The 20,420-nt window shown below is 38.8% G+C and overlaps 1 protein-coding gene across 1 annotated transcript in view; it reads right to left on the bottom strand.

The window, feature by feature from the left end:
• Positions 1–20,420, bottom strand: part of Wdr64 (WD repeat domain 64) — a 131,758-nt gene that overhangs the window by 28,529 nt on the left and 82,809 nt on the right. The window contains exons 13-20 of the mRNA XM_020174737.2: positions 19,921–20,044; positions 16,394–16,569; positions 13,022–13,192; positions 4,383–4,513; positions 3,525–3,626; positions 2,027–2,096; positions 1,067–1,103; positions 245–381 (exon numbers count right to left, since the gene is read on the bottom strand). Coding sequence (XP_020030326.2) covers positions 245–381; positions 1,067–1,103; positions 2,027–2,096; positions 3,525–3,626; positions 4,383–4,513; positions 13,022–13,192; positions 16,394–16,569; positions 19,921–20,044 — 948 coding nt within the window. The remainder of the gene's footprint in view (positions 1–244; positions 382–1,066; positions 1,104–2,026; positions 2,097–3,524; positions 3,627–4,382; positions 4,514–13,021; positions 13,193–16,393; positions 16,570–19,920; positions 20,045–20,420) is intronic.

Raw genomic sequence — 20,420 nt, forward strand, 5'->3', positions numbered from 1 at the left:
ATGGCATTTATTCATACTCAGCTTAAAAGAAAGACTTGAAACATTTTGGATGATTTGTTCTTTTGAGTTACTAAAGTGACCTACTGTGAAGCACGCTCAACAAGCAGGCTGCAGACTGCCTATTTGGCTGGAGGGTTGAAAAATGTGAGAATTGGATGCCATATGGACAAAGACAAAGATTCATCCAATTATCTTCTTTCTCATCCCATCCATTTCATTCCCACGAAATACCAAGCCCCATTACCTCCATCGTCCACAGGCGGAGGTGTCCGTCCTCGTGCGCAGTGACTAGGATAGGAGGCTGAGGTTCTGTCACATTAGGAACTAAAAGATGTTTTTTGCCTGCTGGCTGTTGCTCTCCCACGGTATCGGCTTGATCGCCTATGGGGACATTAATAAGCTATCATGTTATTTGTAATACTTGGAATGCTAGATTTTGTGTAATCTATGTAAAAGAACGTAAAAGGGAAAGTAGACAGGAAAAGAGTAAAACAACACATGTTTTTCTCCAGAGTTTTTTTTAACTCAAAAAAATTTCACAAAATGCAGAACAAAGAAGTATTAAAAATGGAATCCTGGAACACTGGAAAATCTAAGAGGCTTATTTTTGGTCCCATTGCTAAAGCTTCTAGATGCTGCTCCTGACAGCTAAAAATGAGTTCTTCCTCTAGCATGCCTACACGTCCCGAATGGCTTATAAATCTGTATGAATTGTAGGAAGATGGGCTGGAGATTAACAAGCTCAGTAATATTTTGGACTTTAAATACCTAGAATTAGTATTTTAAAAAGCATCATCATGCCTTTAAGACTACCAGATCCCATAACACCTCAACATTTGGTCACAATAAGAACATACATTCATCAAAGTATTTTATCATATAAAGTCCCTTTTGTAAAGAAGTTGTCTGGATTCAGGTGTAGAATTCATATGTAGAATTCAGGTGTAGAAGCTCAGTGGTAGAGCACATGCTTAGCATGTATGAGGCCTTAGGTTCGAGCCCCAGCACTGCAAAAATAAAGAAAAGAAGGAACTGCTTTATTCTAAAGAAGAGATATGATACTGACCTTTCACCTCACTGTCATGTATGCTTTGCTTGCTTCCCTAGATGAAAGGAGAAGGGAGAGAAAATGTACCTATGACATTGTAAGGAAATGAGACATACAGGATGTCTAGGTTCTCTGGGTAGCTAAATGTGCATTCCTAAGCACTAACTTTAAAATTATTTTAAAAGTAGTTCTTTGAGAAATATATTTCAGAGGATTTTCGTGTTCTTTAACATGGAATGCATAACCCACCATTTTCCTAGTAGCTCAAGAATGCACAGTGAAAGCAGAAATTATACACCCACTGCACACCCAGTTCTTGGTGTACGTGATGTCCAATCCTGTTGGTAACATACAACTAAGTCTTCATTACTCTCTTTTTACTGATGAGGAAATAGAAACTCAGACTGAGTGATAGTGCTAGATGCAGGACCTGGACAGAAGTACATATCTTTGTCTAGCTTACAGATCCCTCATACAAGCTTATTCTTTCCAGCATGCTGGTTGTTTTAAAATAATTTTTGCTGTGAAAACTTTCCTTCAAGCAAAATCCTAATTAGAAATACAAGAGGTGAAAATGTGTAATATTGGAGCTAAGAACATAGTTTGAAAACAACTGTATTATAGTATGTGTTGCAATATAATTACATTACATCCTATCTCTTCTCCCTGTGAAATATAACAGCTTTTAGCAAAAAAAGTTAAACTTTTTTAGACTAGAGATAGTCTAAAGTTACTTTATTATTTTATGGTGTAAAATAAAAATTCATATTTTATTTTTATTAATGCTCATGTATTAATTATTCAAAGACATGAATGCCTTGAAAAATAGAAACAAAATGAAAAAAACGCTGCAGACATTGATTTTCAGGGAAACACACATTTCTCCTTTACTTTCCACCAGAGGAGGGGCTCAGATGCTCAAGATCACTATTTTTGAACTATTAAGTGTTACAGGAAGGCACATTATTTTTTGCCTACCTTGCTACTCTGTGCACCCTTGCTAGAATCACATTGGGTTGAAGAACATATGGAATCTTGACTTGATCTCCTAGAAGGGGAGGGAAGAAACCCAAGGATGGAAAGTTAAGATATTCTATCATACTTAAAGAGTGTTCTTTTCTGCTTTAATTTCAGTTGATTGCTTCTTTCATCATCTAAGAATACCAGGCCACCCACTTATGAAACTAATCACACCTTATACTTTGTGTAACATATGTTCATTAGCATGGTTTGATGGGAGACAACTAGGGAGCTTGAACAATTAAAGGGTACCGCTGCCTGGGTCTGGGAAATGCAAATCTAGCCTGGCCCATTGCCAAAACTAGATTGAGTCAGTCACCAAAATGGCAGGAAGTAGGTGTGGCTAACTTCCTGCATTATTGTACCTTGTTCTGGCCTGATCCTGTGTCTATCATGGTTTTCTGAAAAGGGTTAAAAAGTGACTTAGGGTACTGGTGCAGATATACCTAGTATTAAGTTCTTAAAATATTCTCCAAATAGTTTCAATGAAATGTCAAGCAAGAGGTAGGAAAGATGTTACACTCTTGCTCACGGGTAGGTAACCCCAGACTAGCACAGAAACTTATTTTTTTGTTTACTTTTTAATTTTATTTTATTGTTTTTACATTTACATACAAGTGTATACATTATTTGGGCCACCCCCCACTTCCTGATCTGCCCTCTTGTTCTCCGATTTTGTTAAAGAGAAGACATGAGATAATTTTAAAAAGATAGAGTTTTTGCTAGTTTAAGATAAAAATAGCTATACAGAGAGATTCCATGCACATGTGTGTTACAAGCCACATTGGTTCATCACTCCCAGACCTCTTCACTACTTCCCGTTCCCCTTCCCATAGTGGCCTCTGCCAGCTTAAGATTACTTTATTTGCTTCTCTACTGTGAGCAAATCAACCACATTCAAGTTTTAGGTTTCCTTTCCTTTCCCTATTCCTCCTGTGTGTGTTCTCCCCTTAGTGTGACCAATGTCCAATAATATTACTGTATTTGTTAGCACAGAAACTTTTGATTTCTCTCCAGAAAGGTGTTTAACATTGCCTAGTCCCTAAAAACAAGAGTTCTAAAGCAAATATAAATAGGAAAAATACCATTTGTCAAATATTTAACAAATAACCTCTTGCTGTCTCAGGAGTAGAGGGAAATTGCTCAGCTGTATTACATGGAGTAAGAAATCTACAATATGATCTTCCAACTTTTCCCTCCAAGGCTTACCTTTTGCTTTACAGCAGTTACTAAAAGTGTGGCCACGTGAGCATTTCTCATTTCTGCTACTGTTGAAAAGGGAGCTATAAGGCTGGTATCTAAGGGAATCACACAGTGCTTAGACCCCTGACGACCACCCCAACTACCTAACGACAGTGACAGCAAAGAAAGTTGAAGAAAGTCAGCCTAATTTCTTTCTTCTGTTGACCATTCCTCAATGCTGGGACCACAGAAGTCCGGGGAAGTGCTGAGTTACCTTGCACATTCGGGAGGACGGAAGAGGAAGAGTATGTCGTTAATTCTGAAGCGCTTGGGATCCAAGTCAGGGTCCACAGTGAAGCAATCTTCAGGTTGGTACCTTAAAATTAGCATTAATTTACATGAGAAGTTGCACAAGTTAGGTAACTTGCATTCCTTACATCCTGTATTCTACAAACCTAATCAACTCCTAAAATGTTGATATCATTGAACATGAATGGAAGACCTAGAGAAGCAGAGTTTGAATATGTCTAACTTAATAGGGCCCTGTATAGCCACACTGGCCCTTGCTGATACCACCCTGTGGAAAATTGAATGTGTTGGGATAGTGAGAGAGAAGGCAAGGCCTCGTAGAAGGCCTCTTAACAATTCACTTTGGTGACTGAGTAGATGCTGGTGGACTAGGAATGAAGGAGGAGGAGAAGTGTGGGGGCAGGGCAGGTTGGACAAAGTTTTAAGCTTGAAGGCTTGAAGGGTCTAGGGAACAAGCTAGATGGGAATTTCCCATAGACAACTAGATATGTGTGTTTCAAGTTTGGAATATATTAGCATTTGAGATTATAATGTATTTTGAGTACTTGTTGAGGTCATAAACTTGGACAATATCACACATGGAAAGATCACATACTCATGTCAGAACAGTAAAGGTGAAAGCTATTTGTAATACATATATTTAAGGTCTACATCACATACATTATCTTGGAAACTTGACAGTAAGAACATAGTGTCTTCATGAACATAACCTCAAGAAAAGCCTCCCTTCAGAGTCACAACACTTCTTCTTTTTTTTTAGGATTGCATGTTATTTTGACTTTCTACAATAAAACTCTTATATTAAGGCAAAGACACAACTTACACTTCTTTGACAGTAGATGCTAGGAAATTCCATAAGATGATCATGCCATTTGAGGTTCCAGCAACTATCAAATTATACCCTTCTACTTGCAATAAATCAATGCAGCTCACCTCAATACTGATGTCAGGAGTCTAAAAAAAAGAAGGCAACAGACTTACTGACCGGTAGGAACAAGAATGCTATGTGCAAAGATTGTAGTTGTGATGAGCTTAAAAGAAAATGTCTTATTCTAATGTTTTTAAATCACGGAGCATCAAATTCACTAAAATATGTTCTTTCTGGCATTAAAAAGTTTTGACCTGCAAAATTCATTAAAACAACAAAAATAGTGGCTGATGGAGTGGCTCAAGTAGTAGAGCTCCTGCTTAGCAAGCATGGGGACCTGAGTTCAAACAGTCCTGCCAAAAAATCTAAAAATAAAATAACTTTCTACACTGCCTCCTTTCTCTCAGCTTTGGTCACCAATCATTAGATTATCTTCCTATCTTTCTCTTCCCATCAAACATCTTGAAAGAATGTTTTACATTAGCTGTTCCACTCACTGGCTATTCCTTCTCTTGGACACTCTAATTGTCTGGCTCTGCTTCCCAGTTCTCTGGACACCTTTCCTGTTTAACATGAAAAACTTCATGTTAACAGACATTGATACTTTTCAATTCTCTTGCCTTGCATACTTGTTAAGCACCTTAGGTTGTTTGACTACAAAGTTAAGTAGGATGTCTGTGATCTGAGAAATGTGTATTTTAAGGATGCAGATGAAGTGCTGATAACTGAGCAACTTGAAAGTGCTGTTTTGGAGGCATGCATAGGACTAGATAGGACACAGAAGAATGACATTTAAATAAGATCAGAGGTCACTTGCTCCTGCAACTTCATTGTTCTCTCCTTCCTGAAACAACTTGCTCTCTTGACATCAGACTCTCCTGGCTTTGCTTGTGATATGGTTTCTATCTTACATGTCTCCCAAAGGTCCATATGCTAGAGGCCTGGTGGCCAGCCTGTGGTGATATTGGGAGGTGATGGAGCATAAGAGGTAGGGCCTAATGGAAGGAAGTTAGGTAACTAGGAATGTGCCCTTCAAGGGAATATTAGGACCTCAACCCCTTCTTTTCTTCCTCCTCTTCTTCTTCTTCCTCCTCCTCCTCCTCTTCCTCCTTCTTTTCTCAATCTCTTCCCCCATACACCTTGATCTCATTCTTGCCTCTTTCTTTTCCTGGCTGCCATTAAGTAAGCAGTTTCCTCTACCAAACAGTTCCACCATTTTGTCCTACACACCTAAAAGCAATGGGGCCAAGGACCATGGACTGAAACTGTCAGCCAAAATAAAAATTTTCTTCTTTTAAGTCATTTGTCTCAGGTATTTTGTTACAGTGATTGAAAGTGATTCATATAGACTGCGTGTCTATGGTCTTTTGTTTTCTGTTTCCTAACTAGTACCTTCTTACAGTGTTTGCCTTTTCAATACTAATATAATGCTCTCCAGCAAACTTGCTTTTTTCTTTTTTCCAGTTCTTTCTGGGTGATCTCAGTCCCTTGTGTTTTAATAATAGGCCCAATGTTAAATGACCTCATATTCTAGTCTACTCCTTTTTCAAAAGCTTCAGGCTCAAATACTCAATTCCCACTTAGGAATTTTATAGACATTTCAAAGTAAGTATGTCTAACCCATCACCTTCCTTAAGCATGATCCTGGAGTGGCCTTGATTCCTCTCCCAATTGTGTGGCCTCCATCTCTAATTAATCAGTTGCAAGTTCTACTACCATTATTGCCTGGATAGTTCTGAAATCTTCCTCCCCATCTCCACTGTTGTGAACTTACATCTTTCAACTCTAACCATAGACTATGGCCTGAATTTTCTGCTTTTAGTCTTATCCCACTCAAATCTGTCATGTAGGCAGCATGAAGAGTGAACACCACACAATGCAAATTTGATTGCATCATTTGTCATTTAAAGCCTTCTGTGATTTCCCATTCCTTTCTCCTTCTCTTCTTTTCCTTCTCCTCTCCTCCTCCTTCTCCTCCTTCTCCTCCTTCTTCTTCAGTGGGAGTGGGTGAACTCAGGGCTTCATGCTTGCAAAGCAGGCACTCTACCCCTTGCGCAATACCTCCAGTCCATTTTGCTCTAGTTATTTTGAAGATGGGGATCTCATGAACTATTTGCTCAGGCTGGTCTTAACCCATGATTCTCCTGATCTCGGCCTCCCAAGTAACTAGGATTACAAATGTGAACCATGGGTGTCCATGGTTATAGGAGCCTCAAGATTCTTTCTGTCATGAGCACAATCCAGTCCCCTTTTTTTCCAGATTATACAATCTTACCTCTATAACTTGGATCATACTATGGCCTCCACTTGGGGTTCACTTTGCCATTTCATCACCCTTTAGAAACTCTTATCTGGTCCAGCCGATTCCTAGTAATTCTTTATATCTTCTTCAGGAAAATTCCCTTCCCTGAGCCCTTTAAGATCTCTGCTGTCCTCCCAAAGTGCAGGAATCTTCCCTCATTAATCTTGACATCCCAGTGCTAAAAACATCACATGCTCAGTTACCAAGTACTTATAAGCAAAGACTTTTAGGGAATCTCCAAGTACCATCCATGGTTTTCCCAGGTGACATTTGTATTTCTTTTATAGAGTAATTTAAAGTATGCAGAAAAAAAGAGGTACTATAACACCAGTTATGACAAATACCAAAAATACAATCTCAAAGGCAGTTCCATTGCACGTCAGTAGTTCATTATGTAATTTACTGCTATCATTTTTCATGTTTTGTTACCATGCAGTCCCTTGACAACTGCCTCAGCTCTGCCTCACTATGCATTCGTCTTTCCATTTCCATTGGCCAAAGCAGGGTTCTATACATCAAATGCATATGCTGAACTTAGCATTCCTAATGATGCCTAGACTCAGAGGGAAAAGTAGGCTAGGATTACCCTGTGAAGAGATGCATTTTGTTTTATCTTTTGCACATAACATGTGATAGCATTATTATGACATAGACATTGTACATATTTTCAAAGTCCTTTTAGCTAACAATGAAGCCTATTTATTTAAATTGGCAATGAATGGATTTCAAATTGCTGTGCCAAACTGACATTTGTTTCAATACAAGGAATAATAATATTATTTCTCTGTCCTATAATAAAAAGATAGTTTCTAAAAAATCTATAAGACAAGCTATAGTATATTGTACATTATATCACAGTTGTTTTAGTAATGTTAGGGTAAAAAAACTAACACTTTTATTGTTCCTTCTAAAATATGAAATTTTCTTATATTCCTTAGTGTTTGACCCTGTAAAAGCTGAAAATTATAAGATCTTTGAGCTAATAAAAAAGTTTAGGCTTAAAGTTGTGGGTTTTTTTTTTTTTTGTGGCACTGAGATTTGAACTCCAGACTTCATGCTTTCTAGCCAGGTGCTCTAATACTTGAGTCACTCCACCAGTCCAGACCTAAAGTTTTATAAGAACTAAAAGAGTAATTTCCTCACTTTCCACAAGCAAGTTCTCCAGACCCTTCACCTCTCACATGTGTATGCCTGCACCTGACTTCATTGAGAAAATGTGAGAACCTCACAGAAACAGCTTTCTGAGAGATTTTAGTTGTTGTTTGATGGTACTGGGGTTTGAACTCAGGGCTTCATGCTTGCGAGGCAGGTGCTTTACTACTTGAACCACTCCACCAACTCAGCTATCTGAGAGATTTTTAACTAAGTTTACTAATTTAGTATATACAGCTATTTCTGAAATATTTTGAAATGTATTTGAACTCTAGTTGATAGTGATTAGCCTTTTGTTGATCACAAACATTTCAAGAATCTTAAGAAAAAGTAATGGTGGCATTCCACTCAGCAGAACAAGGGAGAGGCTAAGAAGACGTATTTCAAACATGTTATGCTAAATGAAAGTAACCATTCAGGATGCCACTTACGTGACATTTAGAAAAACAAATTTATGTTGAAAAAAATTAAAACAGTGGTTGCCTCTAAGGGGAGGTAAGTGTTGACTGGGCACGGGCGTGAAGAATTTCCTGGGGTAATGGTTATGATCTTTATCCTGATAGGACTTGGTTTGTTTATGTCACTCTTCATGTTATTGAATAGCAAAGTGCAATTTTGTGCTTGGGGTGGGGTTGCAGTACTAAAATTTGAGCTTAGGGCCTTGTGCTCACTAGGCAGGAGCTCTATAACTTGAATCACAACCCAGCTCCTACCACCCGCCTTTCTTTTTTCAGGTAGGGTTTCGAGATTTTTGCCCAGGCCTGGACAGTGATTTTCTTACTTAAGCTTTCCAAGTAATTGACAGGACAGGCATGTGCCAGTATACACAACTTTTGACTTGAGATGCAGTCTTGCTAACTTTTGCCCAGGCTGATCCCAAATCACTATCCTTCTGCTCTTTACCTCCTAAATAGGGGGGATTACAGGCATGAGCCACCATATCCAGCCTGTGCATTTTATGTACATTTCACTAAAACAAATCTGTAATCCAATAGTGACCAGTTAGTGATGCATAGGCTGGACTGTTTAGGGATGATGTGTGTCCATGCTTCCAACTTCTTTGGAATTATAGTATAAAAATAAGATTGTGTGGGTAGAGGATGGATAGATGAATAAATATGTGAAGTAAATTTTACAAAATGTTAATGGTTACATTTAAGTGAGCAATATATGTGTGTATTCACTGTATAATTCTTTCAATTTTTATATGCTTGAAAAATTTTATAATAAAATGTGGGGAGAAAAAAGCTATGAACCTTGCATTCCTCGGAAAAGAAGCTTTGCAGTTAATTTCAGAGACTGTTTTTTTAGACTCCCAGATGCCTATTCATGGACAGGGAGCCCATGGATTTCAGAGTGAGGTCTCTGATTTGGTAACTTTTTTTTGAGTCAGAGTTTTGCTATGAAGTGCAGGCTGGTCTAGAACCCTTAGTCCTCCTGTGTCCATCTCCCAACTGCTGAGAATGTAGGTGTGTGCCATCATGCCTGGGCTAGCTCTATAACTTTTGAAGATCTACCATTAAGTACTCACCAGGAGAAATCTCCTCTATCTCCTTTTTCCTGTGTTGTGGAAAATAAGATGGCTTCTTTCAGTCTGCTTATGCTTATGGAATTCAGATAATGTACTGAATAAAAAGCCTGATGATACCCCTTTTTTTTTTAACTCAGGGCTTTCACCTTGAGTCACTCCACCAGCCCTATTTTTGTGATGGGTTTTTTTGAGATAGGGTCTCATGAACTATTTTCCTAGGCTGGCTCTGAACCCTGATCCTCCTGATCTCTGCTTCCTGAGTAGCTAGGATTACAGGCATGAACTAATGGTATCCAGCAGTATCCTTTCTTGATTTATATTTTAAAACAATAAAAACATCAACAATAAAACAGGTGCTTTTATTATTAACCAAATGATGCCTCCAGAGCAAGTTGACAAGCTTACAAAAAATGAAGACTGTGAAAAAGAAAGATGGAGTTTTATTATTGAAAAATCCAGTTAAAAGTACATGACAGAAACATGATAAAACAGGGGCAGGGGTTGTGGCTTGAGTGTTAGAGCACCTGGCTAGGAAGTGTGAGGCCCTGAGTTCAAACCCAGTCACTGTCAAAAAGAAGAAAAAATATGAACTAATAACTGGCCAGAAAAAGTGAGCCATTTTTGTGACCTTCTGATACGGTCCCATACTTATTAAAATCTAAGAGAATTAAAAAAGAGATTGATAATTAAAGAGATTGGTATTGATAGAAGGATAGATTGATAAGCTATTTTTTGGATAGATGAATGAATTCCCTATTGAAGCCTAACGATCTACATAGTTCTTGATAACCAGAAAACTTATCTATGTCCACATTCCTCCACGTCAGTATTGACACAGCGAAGAAAGATCCCACACAAAGTGAAAACACTAAGAACAAACCAGAAAAAAATATTTGGAACTTGTATCAGACAGGACTAATATCTCTAATATACGTAATGATTTATTTGTATGTATATATTCCTATTATATAAAAAGTTTTCAAAACATTTCAAGAAAAAGAACAACTTAGAAAAAATAGTCAGAAGATAAAAACAAATGACCCATACATGTATATACTAAAAGGTCCACTCACTATTAATAAAAGAAATGCAACTAATATATCCCAAGTCAGGATTTCTTTTTCATTTGACAATATGCACTGCTGGCTAGTGGAAATGTAGAATTGTGTGACTGCTATGAGAACTTGGTAATATTCTGGAAAATTACACAGAATTTACTTTTTGACAGTAATATCGTTTCTAGGAAAATATTCTGAAGATTTACAGTGAAAACTTTGAACATATATTTAAAAGTTACACATATAAAGGCTGTTTGTTAAATAGCCTCACTCAGAGGACTTGTTGAATAAACCATGGTATATACATTCAAACAAAATACTATAGAGCTTTCAAAACAAAATATGAAATATGAGTACACCCACATTCATACAGCATTATTCTCAATAGTCAAAAGGTGGAAGTAATCCAAGTGCCCGCTGAGAGATGAATCACTAAACAACACGTGGTTTATGCACCCATGCAATAATAGCATTCAGCCTTTAAAAAGAAGGATATTCTGACTCATGTTGCAACATGGATCACCTTGAGGACATTATATGAAGTGAAATAAGCTAGTCACAATTTTGCAAGACTGAAGACTTCTAGAGATGGATGGTGACTGTGGGTGTGCACTGACGTAAATGTACCTAAGCCCCTAACTGTATACTTGAAAATGATTAAGATGGTCAATTTTATGCTAAATATTTTTTACCACACTTTTTAAAATGGAAAGATGAAGATTTCTACAATTTTCTCCAAAAATATTATTAAATGATATAAATAAGGAATATGTAATCTGCATGGTATTCTATCATTTCCTTAAGAAGGGGTGGGAGGGAACAAAGTATGGAGAAGTATTTGATTATAATCTTAGAAACAAATAAAAATCTTAAGAACAAAAGGTTGAGTGTGTAGATTAGGGAGGGAACAAGGGGGCCAGGATAGGAATAGAAGTTAGGAAAGACCTTGTTTCATATCTCAGAATAGAACTTGTTTTGCAGATTTCATTTTGGAACTCTTTAAATGTTTTGCAAAAAAATAAGAAAAATAGTGATGAGTTTTTGTTTTGTTTTGTTTTTTTGTCTGTACTGGGGTTGAACTCGGGGCTAGGCAGGGGCTCTACCACTTGAGCCACTCCGCCAGCCCTTTTTGTGTTTGAGATAGGGTGTTTTATTTTTGAGATAGGACCTGGCTTAGTGCCCAGGCTGGCATGGACCGTGACCCTTCTGTTCGTGGTTACCAGATAGCGTGGCGTGAACATGTGCGTAACGCAATGTAGTCTCGCAGAACTTTGCGCCCAGGCTGATGTAGAACTATGATACTCCTGATTTCTGCCTCCTGGGTAGCCAGGATTGCAGGCATTGACCGTCATGCCTTGTCTAGAAAGGTTTATCTTTAAAGACAAATTGCAGTAATAAATGAAGCTTAATGGCAAAATGGTAACTCCAAATGAAATAACAGACAAAGGTCTGACAGATGCTGACAGACAAAAAAGGCAGAGAGTCATTCTATGAATCTCGATGGAATACACAGTACCACCACCATCCATGATGAGGTCTTGCTCGAGAAAAAGAATCAAAGTTGTAAGCAATTAACTAGATTTAAGTCCCAGGTTACAGGAGTTGCAGAACTCTTAAATAGTACCACAAGGATACAATCGGCAGCATCCAGAGAGTGTGACGCTATTGCGCAATTCTCCAGTTTTTTTGTTTTGTTTTGTTTGTGGCATTGGGGCCTAAACTCGGGACCTTCACCTTGAGTCACTCCACCAGCCCAATTTTTTGTGATGGGGTTTTTTGAGATGGGGTTTCAGGAACTATTTGACTTCGAACTGTGATCCTTTTGGGAACTGCCTCCTGAGTAGCTAGGATTACAGGCGTGAGCCACTGGGGTCTGTCATGTTCAGTTTCTTTAGCACATAAATTGTTAGGGAAAAAGACAGATGATAAGATATTTACACATTAAAAGGTACTTTAATAGATTGTTCAGCCAACTGCAGCCAAAGGATCTTGTTTTATGCTGTTTGAAACAAAGTAAAATAAAGAAAATTGTGAGAAAATTCTGGGAAATTTGAACACTGAGTGGACATGTGATGATATTAAAAACTTCTTGTAAATTGTTTTCAAAACTATCTTAGAAGGTAGTGGCATTGTCGCCATTTTTGACTCATTATTGTTTAGAGATACATTCTGAAATGCTCGGTGGTGAAATGACATCATGTCTAGGACTGGCTTCAAAATCTATTGGTGGAGGATGCGGGTAGAGCCCTTGCCTAACAAGTTTGAAGCCCTGAGTTCAATCCCCAGTACTTCCCAAAAAGAAAATCCGTTGGTGGTGGGCACAGGAAATGGCAGGAATAAAGAAGAAATTTGGTCATACACAAAAAACTTAGGAGCTGAGAACTAGTACAGAGAAGCTCATTACATATATTTATTTATTATATATATAGATATTCTGGAGAATATATACAATATATTTATTTATTATATATATAGATATTCTGGAGAATATATACAATATATTCTCCAGAATAGAATATAAAAACTAAAAAAATCAAGAAATGAAACTTACATTACTATGTTGAGAAAGGCTTGTCTGAACAATTAATTCAACAGCTGGGAACGGAACAGACATGCTCCTCTCCTTAGTGTTCAGATGCACAACGTGGTTTCCGAGCTGCAGGTAAGGCATGGCGTCAGGCAGCTCCCAAATCGCTGTGAGGAAAACGTCATCCTCCTTACCCTGTAGTAGAACCCACAGAGATGTGAGCGCTCAGTGATTTTTATTTGAACTCTTTTAAAGACACAGAGAAAAGGACTACACAGTGATACATCCGTCATCCAGTTTAACAAATCTTAAGCCTTATCTTATCCCGTGCTGATATAATTCCTTTTTCTACTGACCGTATTCACAAACCTGAATGTGATGTTAGTCTCAGAAGTTCAAATAGCTCTACATATGCACACAAATATGTTATATGCCGTATATATGTATAATGATACTGCTGTCAGGCTTTTAGCCATTTTATAAATGTTATCAAACTCCATGGCTTCTTCCGTTTGCTTATTTCACTAGTATGATGTTTTTAGATTTACACAAATTATTACATGGGACTCTAGTTCATTTATTTTTAACAGTTTTATACCTTAAGATGAGTATTCTACAGTTTTTAAAATTCACTTGCAACCTGGATGTTGAGATTGTTGCCAGTTTTTCACTGCTGATCTTTATGGACAAGTGCAATGCTTTCTAGAGAGTATGACCAGAGTAAAATTATGGAATTACAAGATATGCATATCATCAACTTTACTAGATACTGTCCACTGGATCTTCCAGGTAGAATTATCCATGTCCACTCTCACCAGAGTAGATGAGAGTTCCCCTTTCTTTACATTCATGTACATTTGTACAAATAACTCATTTAAATCTCAAAAATATTAACTGAAATAAGCAAGCAGAAGAAGAATCCATGCAGGCAGACAGCACTCTACAATGGCTAAAAGGCTGAAAGCAATGTCATATATATGTATATGACACATGTGTGTTCTGTGTATTCATGTGTACATGAACAAGTAAACTTACATGCTGGAATTATTTGATTTAGTCTTTTTTTTTTTTGGCCTGTCTGATAGTTTGAAATGGGACAGTCTAAACTAATTAAAATATGTTAATTACATCAATTGTACTTCCCTAATTGCTAGTGAGTTGAACATTTTTCATGTGTTGGTGAGACAGCCAGCTGGGTTTCCTTGTCTGTCCTTTGTCCATTTTCTACTGGATTCTTTGTTTTCTTTCTGGATTTTTGAAATTTCTTTAGATATTTTGTCCCCTAAGTCCCCAATTATTTGAGGCATAGTTGTCTTCTCACAGTCTAGGACTTGTCTTTTCATTTCGTTTTATTTAAACATGCTATTATTGTTTGAATGTAATAATGATACCTTTGCCACAGACCATCTATGAATATGGCATGTATCTTTCCATTTACCCAAGCTTTTTATTATGCCCTAGGCAATTTTTTTCACAAAACTCTTGTATATTTTTTGTTAAATTTATTTTGGGTACCTTACATTTTTATTTGCTATTATAATGCAATCATTTAGTCTATATTTCTGCTTTCTAACTGGTTATTACTGGTGGGATTGTGTTAAGTTTTGATTTTTGAGTTTTGTATTGGAATAAAAGCCAAAATTTTAAGACTGGTTGATCTTTCCAGGTGGAAAAGCAGCTGTGCTAGAGTGGAGAGAATGATGGTGTCAGGGTGAAGTCAGCTGATTTCCAGTCTTAGTTCTAGTACAACTGTAGATAAGTACATATTCTCTTTGGGCTTTATTTTTCCTATTTGTAAAATGAGGACTTTGACTGATTGATGGATAAAGGCCCTTCCCTTAATGAAAACTTTTGATTCCAGGTGTGGCTCTCACACCTGTATTCACTCATATCTGTGTGAATTTAAAGATATAAGTCAGTAGTGTGCATACAGCCTAGACTAGTGTTCACATCATTGTGGGAATAGGCATATTCTTAGATCCAAGCAGCGAGCTTCTGGGTCCCAACATAACATGACATGAAACCCCTTATCTCAGGAAGGCTGGGCTCTGACCTTTGACCTCTCATAATGTGAGTCACCAGAATTGAACCCTGATTTGCTGTGGAAAACTTTCAGGGCAAAAGTAGCAATGGTATTTTGGTTCTTTGTCTCAGGCTCCACTTTCATTTAAATTTTTATCTATTTATCTTATTATATTGTCAGCTCTGTAGAGCTAATTAGGAGATTTAAAAATTCCCCTAATATCCCTTCTATATTTACTATTATCTATTTTAAAAGAAGTTTCTTATATTTCCTTATTCTTTCAGTCCTTAATGAGTACCTATTATGGGCTGGGCAAGAATACGAATATAAATAAGAGAATATTCTGCCCTTACCAACCTGAATCTACAGGTCCTGAATGGAGTACCAGGATAATCAAAGTGAAAAACACTGCAGTAGAACCCACATCAAACAATTTTGATGTGTGAACAGAACCATGGTTTTTTGCGGCAGCATTCCTTAAAAAAGGAATGTCTGTGACAACTGTCTAAGAGGAAGGGCATCCTGGTGAGCAAGTGCAAGATCTTTAAAAAGGAAAATTGTCCTATTGTGCTTCAGAGTGTGTTACTCAGACGTTCCTTTCCATGGTGCCATGTTGGATTGTGCAGATAACAAGGGAAGAGTATATTGAGTCATGGAAGTTTTTCACTCCTTTTCTCTAACTAAAAGGCCATTAGTCATCTTCACCCATGCTGGTATTTCATGATTGCTGTCCTATTCTGGACTTATTTTCTGATCTTAGTTTCCAGAGCAGAATAATCAAGGCAATGAGTCCTTGAGTTCTAGATGACAGAGTGAGATCCACTCAGCCATGATAAATTATTGTAGCCTCCACTTTAAATTTGAAGAAGGCATTTAATATTCTTAGGTGGTTACAGAAAAATAAATTAGCCTATTTTAGTCCTTCTAAAACAGGCCTGAGCAGATTGCATCATTAACCTTAAAATAAACAGAGCAAGTTTGGTGAGAAACAGAAAAAGTGACTTGAGCAAGCCTGGATGTACTGTAGGTTATAAATGACACAGCCTTGTGAGGAGCCAGTCTGGAAAGCCAAATGAAGGCATGAGCTGTGTCAGTGGCAGCAGCCGTGTGTAAATTCAACCTCCAGACGGACCCAGATAGAATCCTGGCCCATCCAGCAGTAAGAGCGCAGTGGACAGGATGCTGGGCCAAGCGTCTGTGCCTTTTGCTTTTTCTTTGACCTGGGCAAAGTTAGCTATGTCACAGGAAGGGTGGTGAATACATGCTATCCTCAGCTGGCTGGCAAGACAGGAGTTAAACGGGCATCATTTGCTGACTCACTGGGATTTCCCCAACGCCACCTATAGCACAAATATGAACATGGCACTGTGAACCTGGATCATTTTGATAGTCCCATTCCGCTCCAAGACAAGGACCAGGTACTGGTGTTTCTCTTCAGATTTGAGGAAAATTAGGCTCTGCAGCCAGTGCTCCTCCTCCTTCCAGTCCTTTCCTTCTGGCAGTGCTTTCAACTCTTGCCCACTTCCAAAGTCCCAGATCTTAACTGTTCCTGAGCACACAGAGGAAAAGACCTGTGAGTACAATAAGGCATAGAAAGCCTTGCTCTTAGCTCAGGGGACATCAGTCCCATTGAGAGGGTTCTACAAACAATTTATCCTGTATTTATTTCTTACTAAGACTGGCAGGTAAGTCTCCCTAACCTTGCTGTGCATAAAATATATTTCAGTGTGCCTTCATTTGTCATAGGCTGATAAAAACAAACAGGGCCAGACAGTCTCTTGAAGTCTGTGACCGTTTGCTTTGGTTTGGATACATGTCTCTCAAACGCCCATGTGTTAACGTCTTGTTCTCCAGCTTGGTGCTATTGGGAGATGGTGGAAGCTTTAGGAAGAGGGGCCTTGTTGGAGGGCCTTAGGTCATACTGGGGTGTCACTGAGTGGGATTGTTGGACTCTGGCCCCTTCCCTGCTGCTAGGGGGTGAGCAGCTTTGCTTCAACATGCACTCCCATCATGAGGTGCTGCCTCACCACAGGCCCAAAATCAACAGGCCCAACTGACCATAGGCTGAAACCTCCAAATCTGTGAGTTAATATAAACCTTTCCTCCTTACAAGCTGATTGTCTCAGGTATTTGTTACAAAACACAAAGATGCCAGACACAGTTTGCTTTGAAACCCTCAGACTCTCCTTACTAAATTGTTTGTTTTCTTTTTTAGTTAGGGTTTCACTGTGTAGCCCAGGCTGGACTTGAACTTACTATGTAGCCAAGGTTGGCCTCAAACTCAAGATCCTCCTACCTCTCCCTCCCAAGTGCTGGGATTACAGGCATGAGCCACTACTCTGAGTGCTGAGATTTCTTTCTTAAGTGAACCTTTTATGTCTATTCTCCCAGTGCTTTTGGCTTGCTAAGCACCCCCATACAGGAAGGTTAGCTGTCACACTTCCTATGGTGCTGATATGTTTCAGGACTTTAGCTCTTATTGGATAATGACAGGTTTGAGAGAATTTTAACAGGTTAAGAAACTATCAAGCTTGGAGCTGTTTCGTTGGTTTCATGGGGGAGAAGAAAAAGGTGTCAAGTTTCTTTTTTCAATATTTGAAATACATTGTGTCAATACCCAATTCTCAGTGTAAATGTATTTGGTGGTAATTAGGTCATGATGGCGGAGCCCTAAGGAATGAGACTAGTGCCTTTATAAAATGATATTATAGAGCTTCCTCATCCCAGTTCTACCATATGAGGACACAGCCAGAAGCTTCTGCCTATGAACCAGAAAGGGTCCTCACCAAACACCAAATCTTCTGGGACCATGATCTTGGGTTTCCCAGCTTCCAGAATTATGAGAAATCAATGTCTGGTACTTATAAGCCAGTTTGTGGCAGTTTGTGATAATAACCCAAATGGACTGAGACAGTTCCTGATTACCATTAATTTCCTTCACTTAATTTAAATGATCTGGATGAAGGGACCTGAAGGGATGGCAATCAATATAGTGGGTGATCGCCTATTTCTAGCTCATTGCTGTGTAGAGAAGTGTCCTTTCACATAGGCTTTTCCAGTTGTCACCCTAAGTTTAGAATCCAGTGGGTTCCTTTCCCAGCATGCTTCTTCCTCTCTTTAACCCTAACATCCCATTTCTTATCCCTCAGTCCCAGTCCCGCTGGACACCCAAGGTTTCCACCATGCTGCTTTCCTTCCCCTGTGCTAGGACCTCCATCAGGAACACATATGCCCTATCATCTCTCCTGTTCACTACCAACATTAACCACTGATTAAATACCCCCCAAACGCCTCATATGCAGTAATTTCTCTGGATATAAAGTGAATAGTTCCTGCCCTCAAGGATTGTATGGTCTTTCAGGAACATAGTCATACAAAGGAAGTTGTCATGTTTTCTTTCATTCCTGGTTAAGACAGACCACAGTCCCATAGCCCAGCTCTCCTCCTACCTTGGGATTTTGGCTGTCCCAAGTTAGGCAGAGAGCAGGGAGAGGTACTGTGTTCAGTTCCTCCTAGGTGGTGGTGAGGGTGAGATTATGAGAGGGGACTGATCATTGTGGCCAGAGCTGCAATGAAATCAGAGAATCCTACTTCTGGTGGTCTTGAACCTACAATGTCTGTCAACTTAACTTATGTAGCTCTGGGAAGGACAAACAGTCAATATTTAAAAGACTCTTACATTATAGGACTAACAATATAAAATGTGACTTGTTTGCTTGAAAATACTACTACTGTCAGCCATATATTAAGTTGCCTAATTGATAAAAAAAATTGTGTACATTGCTCAGAATTTCTAGGATTAGAATTTCTCCTATGAACATGGGGTGCACTTATGGCACAGTAAGGCTAAGTTTTTAAAAAATTGTTAGAGTATATTGATTGTACAAGGGGTAGACTGCTTTCTTAAGCATTGCTATAGGAGGGAATAATGCATTCCAGGGTCTTGCACTCCGGTTGCATTTATTTGCGTCTCAGCATTCCTGATTTTCTTTCATGCAGTGTTATCTTCTGCTCACATTTTCAAAAATCAGATTTTCACATCAGGATGCTCATTTGTCCCATCAATTGGTTTGTGAGTCAGCATTTATTTAGTAAATATATCCCTAGAATAAGCTTATTCTATGTAGTGTATGCAGCTGGCCATATCATCTAGGCAAAGCAGCTCCTTTGTAGGAGTTCAGAACAAGATGTGGTAAAAGTCTGCAGCTCTCCAGTTCCTGGAAGGTCTGGCAGAGCCGGCAGCAGAAGAAACATGAAATAAAGTACTTATCCTGGACCTGACATTCTCCCAATTTGGACGTGCCCCATGCCTCCAAGGAGTCTAGACATAGAAACAAGTCCAATATAGAAGTTTAGGCATTCTACATCAAGGTTGGCTGGATATTTTATCTGGTCCTCAAATCTACTGTAAACAAAAATGTTGTAGGAGCTGGGGATGTAGCTGAATGGTATAATGCGTGCTGAGAATGCATGAGGCCCCGAATTTAATGCCTAGCACCACAGTGTGCGTGTGTGGCCATAGCATTAGATCTAATGCCTGTCACTTGGCTAATAGTACCTCAAAGAAGAAAGACAGAATGCACCAGTGCAACACAGACCCTTCCACCAAAGATTAAACAAGATGGTGTATGTGACGGGCTTTGTGAACAGTGACAGTTACTATATAAATGCAATGTAAGTTATTGATTATTTTTCACATCACTGCTCATTAAATATGGCCATTCATATGCCCATTAAATGAGAGACTATCACTGTTCATGGGGACACAGCCCTCTCTCTGACGTATTTCCCCATGCACACTAATTCGTACTCTCCCTCCAACCCAAAAAATGAATGAGTTCCTGGCACATCTCCTCAGAACACTAAAGCAGAAACATTATATTCTGAACATTAGTCTGACCATTGTATGCTCCTGTGGCAAAAAGAAATCCACTTTCATCAATAGAAGCGCAGGTCAGTTCGATATTGAAGCCGTGAGGATCTAAAATATGATATATTTGGAGGCCAGTCTCAAGTTCCCATACCTGTAGAAAAGAACAGCAACAAAATCAAGTAGTTCATAAAGTTCTTATCTAAATTTTTCCATGTTCAAAACAGCCTCCAAATTGGTGCTCTCCACACCTGTCACCTTTCCCAGCCCTGCCCTGACTTTGATTTGATCACAGAAAGTTCTAAAGGATGTGTGCTGTCCTGTCCTGTGGTGTATCTGCTGCAAATTTACGTGACTGAGACTGTGGTCAGTTGTTACTTTCTACAGTTTGGCTCTGGAATGTCCTTCAAACACCCCTGCATTAGAGGTGTGGTCCTCAGCTTGGTGCTATTGGGAGGTGGTGAAACCTTTACAGGTAGGGCCTAGAGGGAGATTTCAGGACACTGGGGGCAGACGCTTGAAGGGGATAT

This window comes from Castor canadensis, chromosome 11, assembly GCF_047511655.1.
Source record: "Castor canadensis chromosome 11, mCasCan1.hap1v2, whole genome shotgun sequence".
NCBI classification, from domain to species: domain Eukaryota; kingdom Metazoa; phylum Chordata; class Mammalia; order Rodentia; family Castoridae; genus Castor; species Castor canadensis.